Source organism: Macaca mulatta, chromosome Y (assembly GCF_049350105.2).
Source record: "Macaca mulatta isolate MMU2019108-1 chromosome Y, T2T-MMU8v2.0, whole genome shotgun sequence".
In the NCBI taxonomy this organism is placed as follows: Eukaryota; Metazoa; Chordata; class Mammalia; order Primates; family Cercopithecidae; genus Macaca; species Macaca mulatta.
Genome location: NC_133427.1, coordinates 971,574 through 987,288, shown reverse-complemented (window position 1 = coordinate 987,288; position 15,715 = coordinate 971,574). Strand labels below are relative to the sequence as shown.

The 15,715-nt window shown below is 51.4% G+C and overlaps 1 protein-coding gene across 1 annotated transcript in view; it reads left to right on the top strand.

Annotated features, from left to right (window-relative positions):
• Positions 1-1,890: 1,890 nt before the first annotated feature.
• The window catches only part of LOC106995742 (cytokine receptor-like factor 2), a 28,098-nt gene continuing 14,273 nt past the window's right edge, over positions 1,891-15,715 (top strand). Inside the window, exons 1-3 of the mRNA XM_028841970.2 lie at positions 1,891-2,120; positions 6,402-6,504; positions 10,982-11,148. Of these exons, the coding sequence (XP_028697803.2) occupies positions 1,976-2,120; positions 6,402-6,504; positions 10,982-11,148 (415 nt within the window). The 5' untranslated portion in view covers positions 1,891-1,975. The remainder of the gene's footprint in view (positions 2,121-6,401; positions 6,505-10,981; positions 11,149-15,715) is intronic.

The following is a 15,715-nucleotide window of genomic DNA, read 5'->3' as shown; positions in this document are numbered from 1 at the left end:
GGCTGAGGTGGGCGGATCAGCTGAGGTCAGAAGTTTGAGACCAGCCTGGCCAACATGGCAAAACCCTGTCTCTACTGAAAATACAAAAATTAGCTAGGCGTGGTGGTGGGTGCCTGTCATCCCAGCTACTCGGGAGGCTGAGGCAGGAGAATCGCTTGAACCCGGGAGGCAGAGGTTGCCGTGAGCTGAGATAGCGCCACTGCACTCCAGCCTGGGGGACAGATTGAGACTCTGTCTCGGAAAGAAGAAAGGAAAAGAAAGGGAAAGGAAGGGAAGGTAGGGGAGGGGAGGGGGTAGGGGGAGGCAAAGGGAGGGGGGGAGGGGGAGGGGAGGAGAGGGAAGGGGTAGGTGGAGGGGAGGGAAGGGGGAATGAGGTGGAGGGGAGGGGAGGGGAAGGGGGAGGGGAAATGGGAGGGGAGAGGGGAGGGGAGGGAAGGGATAGGTGGAGGGGAGGGGAAGGGAAAAGGAGGTGGAGGGGAGGTGAGGGGAAGGGGTGGGGGAGGGGAGGTGAGGGGAAGGGGTGGGGGAGGGGAGGTGAGGGGAAGGGGTGGGGGAGGGGAGGTGAGGGGAAGGGGTGGGGGAGGGGAGGTGAGGGGAAGGGGTGGGGGAGGGGAGGTGAGGGGAAGGGGAGGGGGAAGGAGAGGGGAGGGAAGGGATAGGTGGAGGGGAGGGAGGAGGGAAGGAGGTAGAGAGGAGGGGAAGGGGGTGGGGAGGGGAAGGGGAGGGGAAGGGGAGTGGGGAGGAGATGGGAGGAAAGGGATAGGTGGAGGGGTAGGGGAAGGAGGTGGAGGGGAGGGGAGAAGAAGGGGGAGGGGAGGGGAGGGGAGATGAAGGGGGAGGGGAGGGGAGGGGAGAGGAAGGGGGAGGGCAGGGGAGGGAGAAAGGAGGTGGAGGGGAGGGGAGATGAAGGGGGAGGGGAGGGGAGGGGGAAGGAGGTGGAGGGGAGGGGAGGGAGAAAGGAGGTGGAGGGGAGGGGAGATGAAGGGGGAGGGGGAGGGGAGGGGAGATGAAGGGGGAGGGGAGGGGAGGGGGGAAGGAGGTGGAGGGGAGGGGAGATGAAGGGGTGGGGGAGGGGAGGTGAGGGGAAGGAGGTGGAGGGGAGGGGAGATGAAGGGGGAGGTGGAGGGGAGGGGAGAGGAACGGGGAGGGGGAGGGGAAGGGAGGGAGAAAGGAGGTGGAGGGGAGGGGAGATGAAGGGGGAGGGGGAGGGGAGGGGGCAAGAAGGGGGAGGGGGAGGGGAGAGGAAGGGGGAGGGGGAGGGGGGAAGGAGGTGGAGGGGAGGGGCGATGAAGGGGGAGGGGAGGGGAGGGGGAAGGAGGTGGAGGGGAGGGGAGATGAAGGGGGAGGGGAGGGGGGAAGGAGGTAGAGGGGAGGGGAGATGAAGGGGGAGGGGAGGGGAGGGGGGAAGGAGGTGGAGGGGAGGGGAGATGAAGGGGGAGGGGAGGGGGGAAGGAGGTAGAGGGGAGGGGAGATGAAGGGGGAGGGGAGGGGAGGGGGGAAGGAGGTGGAGGGGAGGGGAGATGAAGGGGGAGGGGAGGGGAGGGGGGAAGGAGGTGGAGGGGAGGGGAGATGAGGGGGAGGGGAGGGGAGGGGGGAAGGAGGTGGAGGGGAGGGGCGATGAAGGGGGAGGGGAGGGGAGGGGGAAGGAGGTGGAGGGGAGGGGAGATGAAGGGGGAGGGGAGGGGAGGGAAAGGGGAGGGGAAGAGAGGGGAGGGAAGGGATAGGTGGAGGGGAGGGGGGAAGGAGGTGGAGGGGGAGGGGAGGGTGAAGGAAAGGAAGGGAAGGGCTCAGCTCAGCCCTGTGTGTGGTAATCCTGACCCTGGATTGATTGTGTGTGTGTGTGTGTGTGTGTGTGTGTGTGTGTGTGTGTTTGACAAGTGTATCTTTTAAAATCGAGCGTCACTGTGCTTCCTGCCTGTAATCATTTCCCTAATTTCCTTTCTGCCTTTTTGAAAATCGAGGGTGACCTCTGCTTATGAGTCATGAGCGATCTGCTAGTGGCAGGTTCCTGAGGACCTCACTCTCCACTCCTGTTTCAGGCATGGGACGGTTGGTTCTGCTGTGGGGAGCTGCTGTCTTTCTGCTGGGAAGCTGGATGGCTTTGGGGCAAGTAGCAACAGGTAAGCTTTCACCACCGGCCTGCATGAAATATCCTTTATTTAAGTGCCCTCTTCTTGTCCTATTTTGGTTTGTGGTTTCCTTTGCAACCAGGCACTGTTTGTTTTGTAAAACTTAAACAATGAGTGTGAAAGTTTCTTTTTTCTTTTCTTTTCTTTTTTTTCTTTGATACGGAGTCTCGCTCTTGTCGCCCAGGCTGGACGGCAGTGGCACGATCTCGGCTCACTGCAACCGCCACCTCCTGGGTTCAAGCAATTCTCCTGCCTCAGCTTCCCAAGTAGCTGGGATGAAATGTATTTATAAGTAAATACATGAATAATAACTGTATTTATTGCTCCTGGAATATCCTCTGCTTATATGCACTTTCGGTGGCCAGAACTAGGAACTGTATGTGTGCGTGTGTGTGTTTATCTATGATTGATTGATCAGTACATATATTCATGTTAATCTATCCATCAATTTATCTCATCTATCTTTTCCCATTCATCATCCATCCATCCATCATCCATCTATTATTCATTGATCCATCCACCAATATATCCATCCACCCATCCATCAAACTATCCATCCACTCATACATTCACCCACCCATCAACCCACCCAGCCTCCATCCACCCATCCATCCACCATCCACCCATCTATTATCCATCCATCCATCCATCCATCCATCCATCCTCCCTTCCACCATCCACCCATCAACCCACCCAGCCTCCATCCACCCATCCTTTCATCCATCCAACCACCCATCCATCCACCATCCACCCGTCATCCATCCATCCATCCATCATCCATCCATCCATCCATCATCCATCCATCCATCCATCATCCATGCATCCATCCATCCATCATCCATCCATCCATCCATCCATCATCCATCCATCATCCATCCACCCATCCATCCATCCATCATCCATCCATCATCCATCCACCCATCCATCCATCCATCCATCCACCATCCACCCATCATCCATCCATCCATCCACCCATCATCCATCCATCCATCCACCCATCATCCATCCATCCATCCATCATCTATCCATCCATCCATCCATCATCCATCCATCCATCATCCATCCATCCATCCATCATCCATCCATCCATCATCCATCCATCCATCCATCATCCATCCATCCATCCATCCATCCATCCATATGCCAACACATCCATCCACCCACCCATCAAGCCATCCATCTACCCATGCATTCACCTACACTTTTATCCATTTATCCATCCATCCATCCATCCATCCATCCATCCATCCATCCATCCATGTACACATCTACATATCCATCCATCCATCCACCCACCCACTCACCTATCTGTTCATCCATTTATCTATCCATCCACTCACTCATTCACCCACCTATCTACCCACACTTTCATCCACTTATCCATCCATCCATCCATCCATCCATCCACCATACATCCATCATCCATCCATCCATCCATCTATCCACCATCCATCCACCAATACATCCATCCACCCATCCGTCAAACCATCCATCCACCTATGCACTCAGCCACACTTTCATCCACTCATCCATCCATCCATCCATCCATCCATCCATCCATCCATCCACCCATCCACGTGCACATCTACATATCCATCTATCCATGCATCCATCCACCCATCCACCCATTCATCTATGTATCTGTTCATCCATTTATTCATGCATCCAGTCACCCATCCACCCACCCATCCACTTGCCTTCCATCTATACACCCACCTGTCCATTGATTCATCCATCTACCCATCAATCCCTACCTATCTGTGTCTATCTGTTTGTCTAACTATTTCTATCATCATCTATATAATTCTATCTATCTAACATTACTATGTATCTACGTATCTATGTATCTATATATCTATGTATCTATCTATCTATTTACCTATCTATCTGTCTATCTCTATCTATCCTCCAGATACCTCCACTTAAAACCCAACATGATAAGGTTCACTGTAGCCTGTCTTTCCAAACCTGTAACTCACTTCTTTGACAGTGAGAGACTTGGCTGCCATTATCCAAAATATCATTGCATGTTTGCTGAATTCTAAAATATTCCTATTCTCCATGTTCGGAATTACAAACCCAGACCTCTTGAAACGTCGAAGCTACTGAAGTCTAAGCAACCTTCCAAGCAAAGATAGAAATAGTTCTTTAGAGTTGGTCCATTTCTGTTATTTTATTTTATTTTAGTTTATTTTGATACGGAGTCTTGCTGTGTCACCCAGGCTGGAGTGCAGTGACACGATCTTGGTTCACTACAACTTCTGCCTCCTGGGTTCAAGCCATTCTCCTGCCTCAGCCTCTTGGGTAGCTGGGATTACAGGTGCCCGCCACCACGCCCAGCTCATTTTTTGTGTTTTTAATAGAGATGGGGTTTCACCATGTCGGCCAGGCTGGTCTTGAACTCCTGACCTCAGGTGATCTACCCACCTCGGCCTCCCAAAATGTTAAGATTACAGGTGTGAGCCACCGCACCCAGCCGGTCCATTTCTGAAGTTAGTGTGTATGGTGTTTTGAGAAAGACAGTCAGGTGGATCAATGGGGACAGTTTCCGATGCCACCTTAGGTATCCACAGGGGATGTGTCACTGGATACATGACTGATGCTCGTATCAGTGCATGGCACTAGTGGGCAAACATTACCTTTTGCAAAAACAAACAAAAGCAGCCAGGCATGGTGGCTCATGCCTGTCATCCTAGCTGAGATTTGGGAGGCTGAGGCAGGTGGATCACGAGGTCAGCAGATCGAGACCATCCTGGCTAACACAGTGAAACCCTGTCTCTCCTAAAAACACAAAAAATTAGCCAGGCGTGGTGGCGGGCACCTGTAGTCCCAGCTACTCAGCAGGTTGAGGCAGGAGAATGGTGTGAACCTGGGAGGTGGAGGTTGCAGTGAGCTGAGATCGCACCACTGCACTCCAGCCTGGGCAACAGAGTGAGACTCTGTCTCGAAAAAAAAAAAAAAAAAGAGGCAACTATAATTGTACCCTTGTTGACTTGTCTCTGAGGTTTTTGCAAAGGGTAAGGTTCCACCCACTAGTGGCTTGTGCAGATATAAGCGTCAATCGTGTATCCAATGACACATCTTCTGTGGATATGTAAGGTGGCATCGTCTCTTCTGGACCAGCCTTTATGTATTCTGCAGCTCTTGCTCAAGGAATTAACAGGTAACCCGTGCACACAAACCTTGGTTTTCTCTGTCCTTTGACTTTTTATTTGTTATTATTTTTTGAGACGGAATCTCGCTCTGTCGCCCAGGCTGGAGTGCAGTGGCACAATCTCGGCTCACTGCAACCTTCTCCCAGGTTCAAGCGATTCTTCTGCCTCAGCCTCCTGAGTAGCTGGGATTACAGGCACCCACCACCACACATGGCTAATTTTTGTAGTTTTAGTAGAGACGGGGTTTCACCATGTTGGCCAGGGCTGCTCTTAAACGCATGACCTCAGGCGATCCACCTGCCCCAGCCTTCCAAAGTGTTGGCATTACAGGCATGAGCCACTGCACCCAGCCAGACCTCTGTTCTTTTATTTTTTATTTATTTATTTATTTTTGAGACGGAGTCTCACTCTGTCGCCCAGCCTGGAGTGCAGTGGCACAATCTCGGCTCACTGAAACCTCCATCTCCCGGGTTCAAGCGATTCTCCTGCCTCAGCCTCCCGAGTAGCTGGGATTACAGGTGCCCACCACCACGCCCGGCTAACGTTTTGTATTTTTAGTAGAGACGGGGTTTCTCCGTGTTGGCCAGGATGGTCTCGATCTCCTGACCTCATGATCCATCTGCCTCGGCCTCCCAAAGTGCTGGGATGACAGAGGTGAGCCACCACGCCTGGCCAGATCTCTGTCCTTTTAAACCAGCATCTCCTTCTTAGGACGAAAGTGCTGGCTTTATGCTGTCAGTTTCCAGCTGTTTTTAGAGTTGCCTCGCCGGGCGCGGTGGCTCACGCCTGTAATCCCAGCACTTTGGGAGGCCGAGGCAGGTGGATCATGAGGTCAGGAGATGCAGACCATCCTGTTGAATATGATGAAACCCCATCTCCACTAAAAAAGCAAAAAATTAGCCGGGGGTGGCGGCGGGCACCTGCCATCCCAGCTACTCAGGAGGCTGAGGCAGGAGAATCGCTTGAACCCTGGAGGTGAAGGTTGCAGTGAGCCGAGATCGCGGCACTGCCCTCCAGCCTGGGCGACAGAGAGAGACTCTGTCTCAAAAACAACGATAAATTAAAAAATAAAATAGAGTTGCCTGACAGTGAACTTCCTGCATCTCTCTGTGTCTAGGAGAAGGACTACAGATTCAGATCATCTACTTTAATCTAGAAACGGTGCAGGTGACATGGAATGCCAGCCACTACCCCAGGAGTAACCTGAGTTTCCACTACAAGTAAGTGGGCCCCACCCTGGAAGGCAAACCCCACAGCCCGGGGCTCAAAATAGCTCTTCTGAGAGCCGTCAGCGATTGGGAACGCCACAGAACGAAAGTGTGAAGCGTCACACTCGGCAAAAGCCAGAATGTTTGTTCTGTGAAACCCTCAGCCCTCACCACAACCGCAAGCTCATCGCCCCAAACCTTCTCGCCAAGGGATGGCTGACTCACGCTCAAAATCACCTACCTTCTTTTTGTTTGTTTGTTTGTTTTTGAGTCGGAGTCTCGCTCTGTCGCCCAGGCTGGGGTGCCGTGGCGTGATCTCGGCTCACTGCAACCTCCGCCTCCCGGGTTCAACCGATCCTCCTGCCTCAGCCTCCCGAGCAGCTGGGAGGACAGGCACCTGCCACCACGCCCGGCTAATTTTCGTATTTTTAGTCGTGTTGGCCAGGCTGGTTTCAAACTCCTGACCTCATGGGATCCGCCTGCCTCGGCCTCCCAAAGTGCTGGGATGACACGCGTGAGTCACGGCATCCGGCCTGAAAATCACCTAGATTATTAACGGGAGATGAAGAAAGAGATCTGTTCACCCAGGGCTGTGGGTGAACTTGAAATCTTATCTGCTAGGCAGCCGGGGAAGGAAACATTCAGTCTCTGAAACATGTCACAGCCTTACCCGGGGCTGCCTCCACCTTTGTGTCTGCCTGATGTGACTATTTTTTTATTTTTACCTTGGCTTAGTTGGACACCCAGAAGTGTGCGTGTCAGTGTCGGAGGAACGGTTTTTGCAATACCTTTAGTCATGGGTGGTTGATTCTTCAGTTTGATAGCAAAACAGATAAACGGGAAAGTGCACAGAACAGGGAAATTTTAAAATGAAGTCAGTCGGAAAGTGAGACTCACCGCGGGGAGGCCGAGGTGGGCGGATCACCTGAGGTCAGGAGTTCAAGACCAGCCTGGCCAAGATGAGGAAACGCCATCTCTACTGAAAAATACGAAAATCAACTGGGCGTGGTGGCAGGTGCCAGTAATCCCAGCAACTTGCGAGGCTGAGACGGGAGAATCGCTTGAACCACTGGAGGCAGAGGTTGCGGTGAGCCGAGATCGCGCCACTGCACTCCAGCCTGGGTGACAGAGGGAGACTCCGTCTCAAAAAAAAAAAAAAAAAAAAAAAGGAAACAATTCCTGAGCCAAGAATTCCCCGGACATTGTTGACGAGGAATAAGCCACTTGGTCTCACTCTGGGTGACAATTTTTTTTTCCCTGTGCAGAAAAACCAGAGTGATAGGTGATCTTGGCACATTCTTTTATTTTTTTGAGATGGAGTCTCGCTCTGTCACCCAGGCTGGAGTGTGGTGGCGCGATCTCGGCTCACTGCAAGCTCCGCCTCCCGGGTTCACGCCATTCTCCTGCCTCAGCCTCTCGAGTAGCTGGGACTACAGGCGCCCGCCACCTCGCCCGGCTACTTTGTTTGTATTCTTAGAGACGGGGTTTCCCTCACGTTGGCCAGGCTGGTCTTGAACTCCTGACCTCGTGATCTGCCCGACTCAGCCTCCCAAAGTGCTGGGATGACAGGTCTGAGCCACCGCGCCCGGCCATTCTTTTACCGCAAAGGCCCTCCTGAAAGCAGGGGTCTCCTAAGGTGCCATAACAAAATACCATACGCTAAGCAGTTAAGATCAACAGTTACTCTAGTTCTGCAGGCCAGAAGTCCAAAATCAAGGACAGGCCTCTCCTCCCTTCACAGGCTGTAGGGGAGGATCCTTCCTGCCTCTCCCAGCTCCTCGGGGCTCCAGGCGTCCCTGGGCTTGTGGCCGCATCACTCCAGTCTCTGCCTCCGTCTCCACGTGGCCTCCTCCTCTGTGTCTGTGTCTCCTCTTCTGTCTCTTAGAAGGGACACTTGTCATTCCATTTAGAGCTCATCCTAATCCAGGGTGATCTCATCTAAGATACTCAACTGAATGACACCTGCAGAGACCTTATTTCTAAATGAGATTCTATTCACAAGTCTACGGGTTAGGTCATGGACAGATCTTTTGGACGTCACCATCTCAATCCATTGCAACTGTGTTTGGTTCTTTCTGGAGGCTCTAGGGGAGGCTCCTTCCTGCCTCTCCCAGCTCCTGGGGGCTCCAGGCATCCCTGGGCTTGTGGCCGCATCACTCCAGTCTCTGCCTCCGTCTCCACGTGGCCTCCTCCCCTGTGTCTGTGTCTCCCCTTCTGTCTCTTAGAAGGACACCTGTCATTGGATTTAGGACCCACCCTCATCCAGGATGATCTCATCTATGGATCCTTCACTTAATCGCATCTGCAAAGAGCCTATTGCTGAATAAGGCCTTATTCCAGGTCTGGGCGTTAGGACACGGACAGATCTTTCTGACGGACACATATTAATCCACTGCAGCTGTATCCAGTTGCCTCCGGAAGCTCTAGGGGAGGCTCCTTCCTGCCTCTCCCAGCTCCTGGGGGCTCCAGGAGTCCCTGGGCTTGTGGCTGCATCACTCTAGTGTCTGCCTCTGTGTCCACATGGCCTCCTCCTCTGAGTCTGTATATCCTCTTTTGTCTCTTAGAAGAATATTTTTCACTGTATTTCTTTGCTATCTCATAAAAATATTCTAATTGGATTGAGAGCTCACATTAATCCAGGCTGGAGCGCATTGGCGTGATCTTAGCTCACTGCAACCTCCACCTCCCAGGTTCAAGTGATTCTCCTGTCTCAGCCTTCTGAGTAGCTGGGACTACAGACACCTGCCACCACGCCTGGCAAATTTTTGTGTTTTTATTTTTAGTAGAGACACAGTTTCACCATGTTGACCGGGCTGGTCTCAAACTCCTGACCTCAGATGATCCACCCGTCTCAGCCTCCCAAAGTGCTGGGATTACAGGTATGAGCCACCATGTCCGGCCTCCTCTTATAAAAACATTCTATTTGGATTGAGGGCTCACATTAATCCAGGAGGATTTTATGTCAGTGCTTACCTAATCATGTCTCCAAAAATCTTATTTGCAGCTAAGATCCCATTCACAGGTTCTGGGAGTTGGGACGTGGGCATGGCTTATGGATGGCCACAATTCAATATACTATAGTAACCATGCAAGGGTTTTTTGTTAGTTTGTTTGTTTGTTTTTTGAGACAGTTTCACTCTTGTTGCCCAGGCTGGAGTGCAATGGCACGATCTCGGCTCACTGCAACCTCCGCCCCCCCAGGTTCAAGCGATTCTCCTGCCTTCGCCTCCCGAGTAGCTGGGATTACAGGCATGCACCACCACGCCTGGCTGATTTTTGTATTTTTAGTAGAGACGGGGTTTCTCCATGTTGGTCAGGCTGGTCTCGAACTCTGCACCTGCACCTGGTGACACAAGGGGTTTAAATATTTATGAGACAGCAAGTTTTTCTGTTTGGACAGGTGTTGTAGTTAGCTGTAAAGAAGGGTCATTGAAGTTAGTGAGGAGGGAACCTGGCCGGAGGCCACGGTGAGAATGGAGCGTGAAGGAACGGCCATTAGATTTGTTAAATGCTGTTTTAAGAAATGTCCAGGCTGGGCGTCGTGGCTCACGCCTGTCATCCCAGAATTTTGAGAGGCTGAGGCAGGAGGATAACCTGAGGTCAGGAGTTGGAGACCAGCCTGGTCAACATGGTAAAACCCCGTCTCTACTAAAAACACAAAAATCAGCCAGGCTTGGTGGTGCATGCCTGTCATCCCAGCTACTCAGGAGGCTGAGGCAGGAGAATCGCTTGAACCCGGGAGGCAGAGATTGCAGTGAGCCGAGATCGCGCCACTACACTCCAGCCTCAAGGACAGAGCAAGACACTGTCCAAAAGGAAAAAAAAAAAAAAAAGGTCAGCGTGCTAGCTCACACCTGTAATCCCAGAACTTTGGGAGGCCGAGGCGGGTGGATCACCTGAGGTCAGGAGTTCGAGACCAGCCTGGGCAACATGGTGAAACCCCGTCTCTACTAAAATCACAAAAATTAGCCGGGCGTGGTGGCGGGCACCTGTAATCCCCGCTACTCAGGAGGCTGAGACAGGAGAATCTCTTGAACCTGAGAGGTGGAGGTTGCAGTGAGCTGAGATCGCGCCACTGCACTCCAGCCTGGGCGACAGAGTGAGGCTCTGTCTCAAAAAAAAAAAAAAAAAAAAAAAAAAAAAAAGAGAAGCTGGATGTGGTAGCTCACACCTCTAATCCCAGCACTTTGGGAGGCCGAGGCGGGTGGATCACCTGAGGTCAGGAGTTCGAGACCAGCCTGACCAACACGTTGAAACCGTGTCTCCAGTAAAACTACCAAAATTACCTGGGCCTGGTGGCGGGTGCCTGTAATCCCAGCTACTCAGGAGGCTGAGACAGGAGAATTGCTTGAACCCAGGAGGCGGAGGTTGCAGTGAGTTGAGGTTGCACCATTGCACTCCAGCCTGGGTGGCAAGAGCAGGACCCCATCTCTAAATAAATAAATGAATAAATAAAGCACTGTTGCTAAACGGTCATTTTAAACCCCAGATTCAGTCGAGATGAGGCCTATGACCAGTGCACCGTCTACATTCTCCAGGAAGGTCACACCTCGGGGTGCCTCCTAGACGCAGAGCAGCAAGACGATATTCTGTATTTCTCCATCAGGAACGGGACGCACCCCGTTTTCACCGCCAGTCGCTGGATCTTTTATTACCGTAAGTATTGTAAAGCCAGCTCACCGTGCTTGTCGGTACTTCCTTCACCTTATTACCCCAAGGACTGAAAACCAAGCTCCTGCCAATCACCGGATCCGTGATTACCGTTAACTCTTGAAAAGCGAGCTCAGCACACTTTTCAGTACTTCCTTCAGCTTATTACCACAAGTACTGAAAAGCTCATGCAAATCGCCGGATTCAGATTACCGTAGCTATTTTTTTTTTTTTTTTTTTTTTTGAGACAGTCTTGCTCTGTGCCCCAGGCTGGAGTGCAGTGGCGCGATCTCGGCTCACTGCAAGCTCCGCCCCCCGGGTTCACGCCATTCTCCTGCCTCAGCCTCCCGAGTAGCTGGGACTACAGGCGCCCACAACCGCGCCCGGCTAATTTTTTGTATTTTTTTTTTTTTAGTAGAGACGGGGTTTCACCATGTTAGCCAGGATGGTCTCGATCTCCTGACCTTGTGATCCGCCCGCCTCGGCCTCCCAAAGTGCTGGGATTACAGGCTTGAGCCACCTAGCCCGGGTACCGTAGCTATTAAAAAGCAAGCTCACCATGCTTTTCAGCACTTCTTTCACCTTATTACCGTAATGAAAAGCTCGTGCAAATCGCCGGATTCATGATTACCGTAGCTATTGAAAAGCAAGCTCACCACGCTTTGCAGTACGGCCTTCAGCTTATTACCATAAGTAATGAAAAGCAAGTTCATGCCAGTAGCGGGATCAATGATTACCGTAACAATTGAAAAGCAAGCTCAGCACACTTTTCAGGACTTTAAACTCACGCAAATCGCCGGATCCATGATTACCGTAGCTATTGAACAGCAAACTCACCACGCTTTTCAGTACTTCCTCCAGCTTATTACCGTAAGTAATGAAAGGCAAGTTCATGCCAGTCACAAGTTCACGCGGGATCAATGATTACCGTTAACAATTGAAAAGCCAGCTCAGCCCACTTTTCAGTACTTCCTTCAGCTGATTACCCTAAGTACTGAAAAGCCATCTCATGATAGTCGCTGGATCAATGATTACCGTAATTACTGAAAAGCAAGCCCAGCATACTTTTCAGTACTTCCTTCAGCTGATTACCGTAAGTACTGAAAAGCTCATGATAATCGCCGGATCCATGATTACCGTAGCTATTGAAAAGCAAGCTCACCACGCTTTTCAGTACTTCCTTCAGCTGATTACCCTAAGTACTGAAAAGCAATCTCATGATAGTCGCTGGATCAATGATTACCGTAACGATTGAAAAGCACGCCCAGCCTACTCTTTAGTACTTCCTTCAGCTGATTACCGTAAGTACTGACAAGCGAGCTCAGACAAGTCACTGGATTAGTGATTACTGTAGCTATTGAAAAGCAAGCTCACCATGCTTTTCAGTACTTCCCTCAGCTTATTACCATAAGTACTGAAAAGCAAGCTCATGCCGGGGGGGGGGGGGGGAAATCAATGGTTACCGTAACTACTGAAAAGCAAGCCCAGCACACTTTTTAGTACTCTTTCAGCTCGTCACCTTCAGTTAGTTTCAGTAAATTCTGAAAAGCAACCTCATGGACCATTGGCCACTGGAGCCCAGTGCCCAGTTCCTGACTCCAAGTGAGGAGAACCCGGCCTTCCAGAAAGTTCCCTCTTACACACACACTGGTCGGGGATGAATCTCCCCAGTGAGGAGACCACATGACTGTGATTTAAGGGAATGAATTAAAGCTTGGGTGCGGTGGCTCATGCCTGTAATCCCAGCACTATGGGAGGCCAAGGCGGGCGGATCACTTGAGGTCTGGAATTCGAGACCAGCCTCACCAACATGGTGAAACCCTGTCTCTATTAAAAATAAAAAATAAACAAAATTAGCCGGGCGTGGTGGCGCACGCCTGTAATCCCAGCTATCTGGGAGGCTGAGGCACGGCAATTGCTTGAACCCGGGAGACAGAGGCTGCAGTGAGCCGAGATCACGCCACTGCACTCCAGCCTGGGCGATTTATAAATTCATTATTGAAAAATAAATAAGGCTGGGCGCGGTGGCTCACGCCTTTCATCCCAGTACTTTGGGAGGCTGAGGCAGGAGGATCAACTGAGGTGGGGAGTTCGAGACCAGCCTGACCAACATGGAGAAATCCCGTCTCTACTAAAAATACAAAATGAGCTGGGTGTGGTGGTGGGCACCTGTCATCCCAGCTACTCAGGAGGCTGAGGCAGGAGAATCGCTTGAACCCGGGAGGCGGAGGTTGCAGTGAGTTGAGATCCAGCCACTGCACTCCAGCCTGGGCAACAAGAGGGAAACTTCATCTCAAATAAATAAATAAATACATAAAATAAGGGAATTAATTAGAGATGCTGCCCTCTGGTGCCCTGTGTATACACACACACACAGACAGACAGACACACACACACACAGACACACACACAGACACACACAGACACACATACAGACACACAGACACGCACACACACACAGACACACACACAGACACACACACACACAGACACACACACACACAGACACACACACAGATACACACACACAGACACACACACGCACACACACACAGACACACACACAGACACACACACACACACAGAGGGAGCAGGAAATACTCTCTCACCGTCATCCCACTCACTGGATGTTTTATCTTTTTTTTTTTTTTTTTTTGAGAGGGAGGGTCTTGCTCTGTCCCCCAGGCTGGAGTGCAGTGATGCAATCACAGCTCACTGCAAGCTCCACCTCCTGGGCTCAAGCGATCCTCCCGCCTCAGCCTCCAGAGTAGCTCAGACCACAGACACACGCCACCATGCCTGGCAAACGTTCTCATGTTTTGTAGACCTGGGGTCTCACCATATTGCCCAGGCTGATCTCGAACTTCTGGGCTCAAGAGATCCTCCTGCCTTGGCCTCCCAAATTTCTGGGATGACAGGCACGAGCCACTGCACCTGGCAGGTTTCCTTATGTGTGTTGAGAACTGGCTGTAAGGAAACCCTCTTTCCAAAATGTTTCTTCTGTATCCTAGAATTCTGTAAGGCTGTGGCTCTTTTTTCCTTTTTTATTTTTTAGAGGTAGGGGAAACGGATCTGCTTCAGAATCCCGTGAGAACGGCGAACTCTTTATTCGCGAAATTACTCGTAGATACTGGGTGCGTTTCCTGGGCTCTAATAGGTCACCACAAACGGGAGGTTTAAAACAACAGAAACTTATTCTCGCCTAGTGAGATGGACGTGTCTGAGAGCCCCATTCCCTCTGGAGGCCCCAGGGGAGGCTCCTTCCTGCCTCTCCCAGCTCCTGGGGGCTCCAGGCATCCCTGGGCTTGTGGCCACATCACTCCAGTCTCTGCCTCCGTCTCCACGTGGCCTCCTCCTCTGTGTCTGTGTCTCCTCTTCTGTCTCTTACAAGGACACCTGTCATTGCATTTAGAGCTCACCCTACTCCAGGATGATCTCATGTCAAGATTCTTAACTAATTACATCTGCAAAGACCCTATTTCCAAAGAAGGTCTCATTCAGAAGTTATGGAGAACAGGACACAAACATGTATTTTAGGGATCAACATTCAATGCATGACAGTTGTATCCAGTCCCTTCTGAAAGCTCTAGGGGAGGATCCTTCCTGCCTCTCCCAGCTCCTGGGGGCCCCAGGTGTCCCTGGGCTTGTGGCCGCATCATTCCAGTCTCTGCCTCCGTCTCCACGTGGCCTCCTCCTCTGTGTCTGTGTCTCCTCTGTCTCTGAGAAGGACACCTATGGTTGCATTTAGAATGCTTCCTTCTCCGGTATGACCTCATCTTAACTCACTAAATGCACCTATAAGGATCCCCTCTCCCCCACTTTGTTTTGAGATGGAGCCTCTCTCTGTCACCCAGGCTGGAGTGCGGTGGCACGATCTCGGCTCAATGCAACCTCCACCTCCCAAGTTCAAGCAATTCTTCTGCCTCAGCCTCCCGAGTAGCTGGGACTACAGGATGTGCCACCATGCCTGGCTAATTTTTGTATTTTTTTAGTAGAGACTGGGTTTCACCCTATTGGCCAGGCTGGTCTCAAACTGCTGACCTTGTGATCCGCCCGCCTTGGCCTCCCAAACTGCTGAGATTACAGGTGTGAGCCACTGTGTCCAGCCAGATCGATTTTTTTTTTGATAGAATTTCGCTCTTGTGCCCCAGACTGGGTGCAATAGCATGATCTCGGCTCACGCAACCTCTGCCTCCGGGGTTAAAGTGATTCTCCTGCCTCAGCCTCCCGAGTAGCTGGAATTACAGGCATGCACCACCACGCCCAGCTAGTTTTGTATTTTTAGCAGAGACAGGGTTTCTCCATGTTGGTCAATCTGGTCTCGAACTCCTGACCTCAGGTGATCGGCCCGCCTCGGCCTCCCAAAGGATCCTATTTTGAAATACAATCCCATTCTGAGTTTCTGGGGAGTTGGGATTTTAACATGTATTTTTGTGGGGGACATAATTTAGCCTGTAAGAGACACACAGGACATTTTCCACAGAATTTTAGACAGTTCCTTCGCAAACCTAACAGGTTCTCGGAGCTCTGGTGAAGCTTCTCCTATAAAAGTAATGAAGACGGGCGAACCGCA